This window comes from Oncorhynchus kisutch, linkage group LG2 (genome assembly GCF_002021735.2).
Source record: "Oncorhynchus kisutch isolate 150728-3 linkage group LG2, Okis_V2, whole genome shotgun sequence".
Lineage (NCBI taxonomy): Eukaryota > Metazoa > Chordata > Actinopteri > Salmoniformes > Salmonidae > Oncorhynchus > Oncorhynchus kisutch.
Window position 1 is genome coordinate 70,376,078 of NC_034175.2, and position 11,061 is coordinate 70,387,138.

The 11,061-nt window shown below is 43.6% G+C and overlaps 1 protein-coding gene across 1 annotated transcript in view; it reads right to left on the bottom strand.

Moving 5' to 3' along the window:
- Nucleotides 1–9,374, bottom strand: part of LOC109870836 (insulin-like growth factor-binding protein 5) — a 15,885-nt gene extending 6,511 nt beyond the window's left edge. The window contains exons 1-2 of the mRNA XM_020461492.2: nt 8,668–9,374; nt 1–159 (exon numbers count right to left, since the gene is read on the bottom strand). The exon at nt 1–159 is cut by the window's left edge and continues 65 nt beyond it. Of these exons, the coding sequence (XP_020317081.1) occupies nt 1–159; nt 8,668–9,001 (493 nt within the window). The 5' untranslated portion in view covers nt 9,002–9,374. The remainder of the gene's footprint in view (nt 160–8,667) is intronic.
- Between the last annotated feature and the right edge of the window lie 1,687 nt (nt 9,375–11,061).

An 11,061-nucleotide genomic window follows, 5' to 3' on the forward strand; every position in this document is an offset into this window, starting at 1 on the left:
TGGCCTGTGCCCGCTTGCGCTCCTTGTCCTTGCGCATTGCCTGGATCTTCTTACTGTTGATGAGGTCCTGCTTGGGGAGGAGCGGTACTTTGGCAGGCTGCAGTTGGTCCTCCGTGATCTCAGTCGTCAGGGTGTCCTCGTGTTCCAGAGACTCATGATCTACACAGGGGAAAGACACAGCATACTTGTCACATTATCCCCACCTAAAATGTTTGAAAAGTTATTCTTGCCCAAGCGAGAATGGACTACCAGATATATATGGACTACCAGATGCTTTTCCCAGGGTTTGGGCCAACAAATGTTGCTTTCCCATTTGTTTACAAAGGAGGGGGCAGGATCAAGGATCGACAGCTGATTAACTACCTCTACCACTACTTCACCCCAGCCCCCACCATACAAAAACATCAAATCCAGCATCTACTAATGGAGGTTAAAGCAAAGAAAGTAAGTCTGGTTAAACAAGTCTGAATACTGACTGAAAAATATGGAGGTATGTGGAGTTTTTTGTGTGTGACACAGTGGCTTATTAGGTTGATCATAAGCTATGTTAGTAATACATACTTACAGTATCTGGCGCGTCCATGCAAAGACAAAAATAATTGGGTCTAATCAAAGACTTCACATCTCTCACAGATCATACTTGGAGATGTTGATGTCATGGTAACCGAGGAGCCATGGCAACTGAAGCCTACGGCAGAGGTGGACACATCCTAGTCTGAATGTACTGTATCATTTCATATCAAGAACAGAACTGAAGCCAGGAAGAAAGGCCACTGCTCTCTCCCTACCCCATCCTACCCCCCAGAGGTACCTACAGTCCTAGAGGTACATATTGAGGTCTCCCCAGGCTAGAGATTTGGGCTCCTGATCCCTTATCCCCTCTCCCCCGGTCCCTCCTCAGGGCTCAGCCCCCATAAGTCAAGAGCCCTAGCCTGCCTGAGGTTCTCTGAGGCCACAGAGATGAGCGCTCCTCTCCTGCTTGTGCTTACTCTATCGTAAGCACACAAGGCCCCAAAGGCCGTCATGGGATTTTGCCAGGCCCCAACTGGCGAGTGGCCGCAGTGCCTGTAGACGACGGGTGTTATATTTATCCAGTGAGGAAACCCGCGGGTGGGTGCAGCGGTGACCATGGGGAAGGGCGTGGTTGGAATTCTGGGGCTGAGTGAATGTGCCAAGTATTGTTGGGGAGAGACAATCACGGGACATTGTCAGATAGCTGAAGAAGGGGATGATTAAAATTATTAAAACAAACCACATTTCAATGTTATCTTAAGTATAGGCACCACTGGACTGGTGGTGCCTATGGTCACCTTGGAAAAAAGGACAGGCATGTCACCACTGAGAGGTGTATTACTGGGAATTGACTTACCACAAACACGAGAACGCATCCCCCCTTCCATTTTACAAATACAACACACACTACATCATAGGCCTACTTTAAATGCAGCATGGGAGACACTTGTGATACTGATTTCAAGACATTTGAACATCTTCCAAATGTGCCATTATTGTAGAACATCAAATACAATGTTGTAACACTTCCAATTCACAAGCTGTGCCACAATTCAACGACATGGAGACAGTATGTTTGTAGACAACGGGGTATCTCTCTCTCAAAAAAAAACAAAGTCTTTCCATGCTTATGGTCCCAGCTTGTAAAAGAGGCTTAGCAGGCCGGTGTTTAAGTACTGAAACACTGCCAAGATGCTGGCCTCCAGCCAAGACAGCACAGTCACATGCAGCCACCTCCACTCAGCACCGGCTGAAGAGGTATTGGTATCTCTCCCACTGCTTGCCCTAAAGTTTTCATTAAGACAAGAGGAACGGGACTGGCAAACAATGTGCAACTGATATGCCTCTGTTTAAAAATTAACACGTGTGCAGGGCAATTATGCTTCATGAATATCCCAAGTTTCTTACAGCCAGGAAGCCTAAGCATGAAAGACAAGTCTCTCTTCTTTCAGTTGTTTTTCTCTCTAAAAGGTCGTTATGAATTCACAGTCGTACAACTTTGGGCAGAAAATGCGCCACAACAATGAGATGCTTAAATTCTCATTGGCTTACACACCTTACACCACTGAGTGTATCCTAATCTGTATCCTAATCAATGCTAGCACAGAACACCCTCTGAAATTACACCTTTACAAGATCCTAGGTCTTGAGTAGAGGTGCTGTTAATCCAGAGGACGGGGGGGGGGGTGTATGCGGTGAGATAGTGATAATGGAGCAGGAAGTCCTCTGTCATTATCTTTAAGCCACAACACTGGCCAACCATGACTCCCCCAGTCTTATTCCGCTGCTTAATATTTCAAGGCTTCTGGACAGAATCCATGACCTGATACCCCTACCACTGTAGCACAGAGAAGGAGGAATGGAAAGCCCTTGGACCAGAATGAAACACTGCACTTCAGTCATTCAATTAGAGGTAGGTGATCCAGACCAACAGCATTCATTGTGTAGAGATCTAAACAAAATGTAAAGCCATTGGAGCACATTCAATCCCACATCGAATGGCCTTGCAAAATGCTTACTCGTTGGGGCACAACTCAACCACTGCATTTCCCAATACAGTGTAAAGCATGCTTCAGTTTGATTCAAAAACAAGAAAAAAGAGGCAATAGCACTGTTTCTCCATAACACTTAATCTAAGATAAGTCAAGATATCTGTCATTAATGTTGACGTTTCTGCTGAGGAGCTCTTAGTCTCATAATTTTACATCTAACTAAAATGTTTGTTGCAGTATTTCTCAAGTGAAAAAATTAGCATGAAAATGAGTCGTGTCTTTTTGAATGACAACTTCATTGAAGAATCCCTACTGTTGACCAATCTTGGACGAAGGGGTGTATACTTCAGCTACCAACTTGAGCTTGCCTAAAATACATTTTTTGGTGTGCACGAACAGCTGAAATAACTCTTGCAATAGACCAAAACAAACAAACATGTCACCTAATGTCATCATAATATATGCACGAACTGTCCCGAACTGTTTCGGATGGGAAGCAGACGGACAAATTGTCGTGTGACATCATCAACTCAAAAAGATGCTGAGATAGTTCCAATGTAAGTGCTGGTGGATAGTCAAATAGCCATGTTTAACTTCATTTCAATTCACTTTATTGACACTTTTAGATGGTTACTACCTGATTTGAATCTGTTAAGGAGCCTTTTGGACCTTGACTTGGCGCTTCGGTACCGCTTGCCGTGCGGTAGCAGAGAGAACAGTCTATGACTTGCCTAGTATATAGGTTCTGAATGGCAGGAAGCTTGGCCCTGGTGATGTACTGGGCCGTAAACACTACCCTTTGTTGCAAAAATACGCTCGGATATCAAGCAGTTGCCATACCAGGCGGTGATGCAAACGGTCACAATGCTCTCGATGGTGCAGCTGTATAACTTTTTGAGGATCTGGAGACCCATGCCAAATCTTTTCAGTCTCCTGAGGGGGAAGAGGTGTTGTCGTGCCCTCTTCACAACTTTCTTGGTGTGTTTGGACCATGATAGTTTGTTGGTGGTGTGGACACCAAGGAACTCAAAACTTTCGACCCGCTCCACTACAGCCACATCGATATAAATGGTCCGTACCATGGGAGTCTCTCCTGAAACTGAATTCTAACTTAATCAGCAACTTTTCCCAAGGTACTAACAACAAATATGTACAGTACAATCAAAACATTTCCTGCTTTTTGATTCAGAGTTAAAAATAGCAGCAGGAACAATTGAGGGATTAAAAATTCAAGCAACACTTGTTCCGTGGTGATGGGAGGTCCCTTCCAAGAAGGGCACCTCAATGCCCCTCTTGCAACCTCTGTACCGAAAACATGTCTCTGTTGATGTCAAATAAATGTACGACAGCAGTTGAAAGCACCCCTCCGTGATGCTACATGCCACTGCTCTCGTATGCAAGCCTAATTAGGGTCTGAGATCTCATTCCACATCATTTTGATTTTATTTTTTTACAAGCCACTCGGACGCTGCCTTTCTGGGTCACCGTCAACACAACACAATTGCCGGGGTGTGGCGAAATTCAGACTCCCTGGTGGAAGAGGATGCTATTTTGGCTTACACGGAACCTCCTCATCCACCGTCCAAAGCTCTTCTCCATACACTCAGGCCAGAGGCATTAGGGTGAAAATGACAAAATCCACATTTTGGAGCTGAAACAGGCACCAAAGCTGCAGAATAGAGATTAGGACATCTGTTGTTCTCATTCAGAATAGAAACTTGAGACAGGATTTTTTTTCTTGAGCTCCTGACAGTGACTTTCAATGAGTTAGGTTCTTCTGTGGTAAGTGATACTATTCTTGTGCTGTCCTGGGTCATGTCCAGTAGGGAAAAAATGTATTGAAATGGAGTGAAACAGAAAGGTAATACTTTATCGACACAATACTTTTTGCTGTCCTTTGCAAAGCGTTCTCTACTGGGCATGACCCTGATGTAAGTGTCAGCCAGTGGAGGCTGTTGGGAGGAGCTATAGGAAGATGGGCTCATTGCAAATTCTAGAATGGAATGAATGGAACGGTATCTAACACATCAAACATATGGAAACAACATGTTTGACTGTGTTCCATTGATTCCATTCCAGCCATCGCAATGAGCCCATCCTCCAATAGCTCCTACCACCAGCATCCAATGGTGTCAGACTGATTGCTGCAAAACTTCACCGGAAAAACTCATTCAAGCGTGCAACCTGCACATACGTTCTCTAGCTTGTATACTGTGCATGGGAACAGTGGCATAGCTTGGTCCTAGAGCATGTTAGTAGACCTTACACTGGCAATTGGTTTCCCATGATTAACATATATGTGTCAAATGGCACAGCATTCTAGAAAACCAGAAGAAGAGTACATGATAAACTCTCTCATGTGAATCTGATGAGGTTGGTTATATTTAGCATTCAGCAACAACATCCACTTCTGTGAGGAGAGGGATCAGGGTGAGTGAGTTGCAAAATCACCCTCAGCAATGTTCTTCTCCTTATGACCTAGCCATTAAACCATCAAACAGCTGGGGCCATATCTGGTTGAACTGGAGCAGGACTAATAGTCTACTGTACAGTAGTATGCCATCTATAGTAGATAGGCCAACCAAGCTGCCTCACACCAATGTGTATTGTCACTGGCCTCTTTGTTAAGAGAGATTGTCTGATGTATTTGGGAATATAACATTGCAGTAGCAATGTGTAACCCTAACCAAAACCAACCCATGCTGGTCTGTCTGTTCAATTCACATGAGGACAATTGGTGTGGGGCATCCAGGAGCTGTATGAGGGAGGATGGTTATTACAAGAACACAGAAAGAAAAATAATACTTGAAGTTGACCCTGCTACTGTAAAATGTTTTCCTAAGATGGCTGGGGCTGTATCTTAAAAAAAAGACTTGTTCATCCCCCTAGTTATGGCCTTTCAAGAAGAGTACAGAGCCACAAATCACTTGGTGCATGCATTAAGTTGTCAAGTTAACACCACATTTGGGGTGCCAGTGTTTATTTTGTCCCATAGCCATTGTAAATTGTGGTAACAAAGACAGGTGACAAACGGGCTTCATTGCATTGCCTTGTGATTGCACTAAAACTTGTAAATGCACAACCAAATAGGCATAAAAAACTATCTTGGGGCACAAAAATAAACCCTGAACTCAAAATTGTTCTGTTCTTTTGGGCTTTGGCTGATGCTATGTTTATAGAGTACTGTGTGCATGTTGATGTGCAAGTTAAGCTTTCTAGATTCATACACTCTCTTTAATCATCTTCTTGTTTCTTGGCAAAGGGAAACCTGTTCAAACATAAGGATATTTCACAAGCTCAGAGAGCAAGAGGCCTTATGCCATGATGTAATATCTGTTGCCATGGAGTCATATCTGTTGGCATAGACTCATATCTGTTGGCATAGACTCATATCTGTTGGCATAGACTCATATCTGTTGGCATAGACTCATATCTGTTGGCATGGAGTCATATATGTTAGCATGTAGTCATATATGTTTGCATAGAGTCATCTGTTGGCATGAAATCATATCTGTTGGCATGCGTTCCAGGTTCTTATTCTTCTGGGCTAACACAGTGAACTGAGTGGCCGGCAACACAAACCAACTCCTATGCCCAGCCATCCGAGCTAAGCATAATTTCCTTGCAACACAGTCAACAAAAGATGCTGGGTGACACCAGACTTCTGTAGAGATAAGAGAGAGACAACAGGGTAGTGTGTAGTTTGACAACATTGCATTACAATGTCATGCCAATACATTTGTGAGAAAGAAATACAGAGATAATTCAATGTAATTCCATCTCGTTCAAGAAACATATCCAGAATTGGTATTTAAAGTGGCAGTCCCTCTTTAAATGCATTAAGTCTTTATAATATGTAGATGGGTTCAACTGGGTCCAAAGTGGCTTTTTTTCTGCAAGGACGTGGTAGAATTGCATGAATACAGCCCAGAGATGGAAACCATTGGGTCCCCTGAGGATCCGTCTTTGGACACTTGGCCTGTCCTCTTTGCCAGCTGATCAGAGCAGGTTGAAACCCGACACCGCAGGAAACTAAAGACTCATGTCTAACTCCAATCAGAGGAGCCCTTGATGGACGGCCCTTCAGAGAAGAGCAACCGGAGGCATTCTGCTTAATCACTGCACTGTGCCTGAGCGGTCACACTGTCTGGCCAGGGGCAGAAAGACGGACGAGCTCCTGTTACCACTCAGTGCCAAAAGTTTGCATTTGCACACATGCACAGGCTTCAGATAGAGTGCGTGTTGGAATTCAATGTCCTGGATCAGAGTGATACTTATTGCTTCACACATGTACTGGGTTTATTTCAGTTATTGCTGTAAGTATTTGTGGGATGTATAGCCTTGCTGCCAGTACTACAGACAATGGTGACCTCTTGAAGGGGCTGAAATCCATTGTTGTGATTTCATGCATTGTCCCCCAAGGGAGGTACAGTACATGTAGGGTGTATCCAAAGCATAGCCTGAGTCTTTCAACCTGGCCAAACAAAGAATAGGCCTAAACCACTGGCATTAGTCACATTTGGGTTGTCACCAAAAAACGTATTTTCCCTAATATGATCTGGTAACAAGTGACAATCTAAATCATGAATAATATAATACCATCTATGACCTCTAAATGTTGACGTTTGGTTAATTCAAACCTAACTCCTCTTTCCCCACTGTGCACACACATCCAAGATCACGTCCAAGATCACATCCAAGATGTACAAGTGTGCACAGACTCATGCACACACACCATCAAATGTAATCTTTGAGTGATAATCCGACTCTCAACACCACCCACAGGGACTAAACCTCAAATCAGTTTTGAAAAGGTCTGTAGCTCCAGGATCAGAGGCCTCTTCAGTCAATTACTATAAGAAGGACCCAACCCAATCTCCCAATACAACGCCAACCCTTGGTGGAACTGCAGCAACATAACTAAACCATGGTTTGAGGTTTTAATTACACCATGTGGTGTCATATTAGCTGTCAGTCAAACTCGGCAAAAGTGAAACTAACATTTAAATGTAGGCATGCATTCAGAATGGTTAAGGTTGGCGATCAATTTACGTTGAATAATTTATTCGGGGGTGGTTACGTAAAGAGTTTAAGGTAGGTAAAGTATTAAAACACAATAACAAAACACGAGTGCATAGCACTGAGATGGAACACAGCCCTTGGAGCCGGAGACTGTGCTTTAAATATAATCTGGTACCTGCAGAAACCGCACCTCCTGGCGTATCCCAGAAGATAATAGGATGGGTTATCATATGTTGGAAAATATTGATATTCTTTGAAGGCCGAAAATATGTTTGCAAGAAATGCAGGTGTCCAACAAAGTGAGATGTGTTAACTAATTAGAATAGCAGCAATTACGTATTTCCACGTAGGCTACAATGTGTTCTCATACAAGAATATACGTCCAGACAGGCACGTGTCTGTGGGGGGACAGCCCTGTCGAAAAGCATTCAGCAGAACGCTTTCAGTCTACAACACGGTATCCATAACGAACACTATACAGCGACTGCAAGTTAGAGCGCAGCACAGCCCACTGTTGCGCACACAAACTCACTCAAAACTAAACTGACAAGTGCGCCAACAGCAACTTATTGTGAATGTTGATTTTAAGCACATACCCACACGGATAAGATCAACACTAACAACACTCACCAGTAGGCCTATTTGCATATATATCACACTTGCTATTGCTATGGAAGGCTACGCAATAACGGATTTATTCCCCGCACGTGCTGTTATTGTGGCACTGTGATGAATCGGATACATTTTTGCGGTTGAATAAAGACCCAGATTCACAATAAAGCTTGCCGTAATAAGACTGACAAATCAGACAGTGTATAGAGCACCTCATGTAACGTTACCTGGGCAGTTATTTCAAATGTGGATTCCAAACTTCAGTATGCTAATGTAAATGCTCACAACAGTTGTCTGTGAAACTATGACTTCACAAAACCCGAAACAGCATAGAAGTTCGTTTGCGAGGGGTCATGGAAGAACCAAATGGAACGTTCTGTTAAAATGTATCGAACAAATTTACAATTCCATTTGGCGGGGCAGAGTATAGCTGAAACAGAATTTCAACCCTGCGACAATATCATGCTGTTGTATTTTACATAGCCCCATCTTCCTCCTCTAATCGCATACATTCACTGCGTCTCCTTACCTATGGGTGGATGGAGGAGTTTGTATCCTTTCTCGTTCGTGCACACCCCCCTGCCATGAAGGAGCGCGTGAAGGGGCTTCTCCTCTCCATTCCGCGGCAAGCAGCGCAAGCCATGGGTGCATGTTCCGGTGTAAACACCGCACGCCTGACCTTCTGATAGGGCACAGGTTAGGCAGCAACCACAGCCAGGCTCCTTCACGAGTTGACAACCGACGGGGACCGGGGGGCACATAGAGAGCGCCTTCTGGTCGCACGGCTCGCATGGTACATATGAGCCAAAGGACCCGGTCAGCCCCAAGACAAATGTCAGCAGTAGACAAAAACTGAGAAACATATTCGTCTTGCAATTGATAAACACCAAATGTGAATAAAATTTACAGGCAATGCCCGTGCGTTAAATTATCCAATTTATATAGCTAAAAACCAGTCCGCATCCAAATGGAGAGAGTGCTTTCAGCACACTTCAGTCAAAATAAACGGAAAAAATATATTCTTTACAAATCAAAGTATTCACAGAACAAGTAAAAATATCACCAATGACTACACTTCGGGGTGCAATATTGTTTCTCTTAATTGACAGAAGTTATGTCCTCTCTGGTTGCAATGCAATTCTTTGCACAAAACCTGGATTTTTCCTCCTTTGAAACCGATTCTAATACTTTCCCTCCGGATAAGTTTTCTGAGCAGACTGATCAACTTCGGACCAGGCTTGCCTTTTTAAAATCGGCCAAACCCCTAACTATGAATACGCCTAACTAGGGAAGGGAGGCGCACTTGTTCCATGTCTTGGCAAGTGGCCAATCTTTTTTCAGCAATAGGATCAGTCTTTCACGCTAAAGGCTGAAGTGGTGCCAACTGCGAGGGCGCACACAAGACACCAACGCAACCTTAATCAACACATTTAAATAAAAACACTTCATCTGGAGGCATGATTAGATTCCAGGGGTACTGAATACGTGCTTCTGCTCGGCGAGCACACAAGTCTTTCTACCCCTTAATGTTTTCCGCCTCGTCTCACAGATTAAGCGGTGCACATCGATTATCTTAATCCTACACATGCGAAGCGCAAAACTGTTTTCTTAGACATTAATAACGTTTGAGCCAGAATGAAGGTCTTGCTAGAATGAATGAACATGGAGAGAATAGAGCACTTGGGTGCTTCTATCAACTACAGTACTTTGGCTACAATGTCGGGGTGAGAACCAATAGCTGTCACAGCCATCAATGTCACTACATTCTGCATAAACGAATAATGTGAATAGGCTTATCCTATAATGACAATACAAGCACTGTATTGGTTTGATAGGCTACTGAAAGCATTATTTTGCACACTATCAAACGTGTTATGAGGACCAGTGGTGGGGTCATGCAGTATGAATGATCTATTAACATTTAATTTCCCAAACATGCTGTAAAAATGTGTTAATATGAATGCCGTTGTTTAAACTATGTTTGTACATAGATCAGTAGGCCTTCACGGATGTACAGTAACCATCAGGCAATGCCAGGAGACTTTTGCTCTTGCCTTCCATGCTAAGATCTCTGTGGATGCCTATTTCACTCTAAAGCCTACACCTGTCCTCTCCATTGGACACCATTTCTGATACAAAGGTAGCCAACTGACTGTGTTAAATACGTGTGCGCGTGCATGCATGCGTGGGCGGGTGTGTGGCACATACATGTGCCTGTTACTTTCAGAGGGAGGTGGGAGAGTGACTCAGACCCTTTTATGCAGATGCTTATTGGTCTGACAACTCAAATTCAAAATGAGACAATCATTTAATACACAAGAGCCTTCTAGGATCACTTAAGCATGTGTTCCTCAACATATATCATTCTAAACTACATCAGTCACTGTGGTGTTTCCATCCTAGTAGCTTTCAGCAAAAAACTCTCTGCAGTTACAGTAACCTTTGACCTAGGTACAGACTGTTATGTACCCCCCCCCCCCACAAAAACTGGCTAAGTGAAGGCTGCTGTCTTGTTTTTTCTGAATTTGAAACATTCTATGTCACTCACTTGTTCATCACTTATTAGGAGATTCTTGCTGAGTCAGTTTGACAGTCAACCACTAGGAGGAGCTGTTACCAATGTAAAGAGCTCTCTATTGGACCAATATCCAGAGCTCACTATAGGACCAATATCCAGACCTCTCTATTGAACCAATATCCAGAGCTCACTATAGGACCAATATCCAGAGCTGTCTATTGGACCAATATCCAGAGCTCCCTATTGGACCAATATCCAGAGCTCCCTATTGGACCAATATCCAGAGCTCACTATTGGACCAATATCCAGAGCTCACTATGGGACCAAAATCCAGAGCTGTCTATTGGACCAATATCCAGAGCTCACTATTGGACCAATAACCAGAGCTCACTATGGTTCCAATAT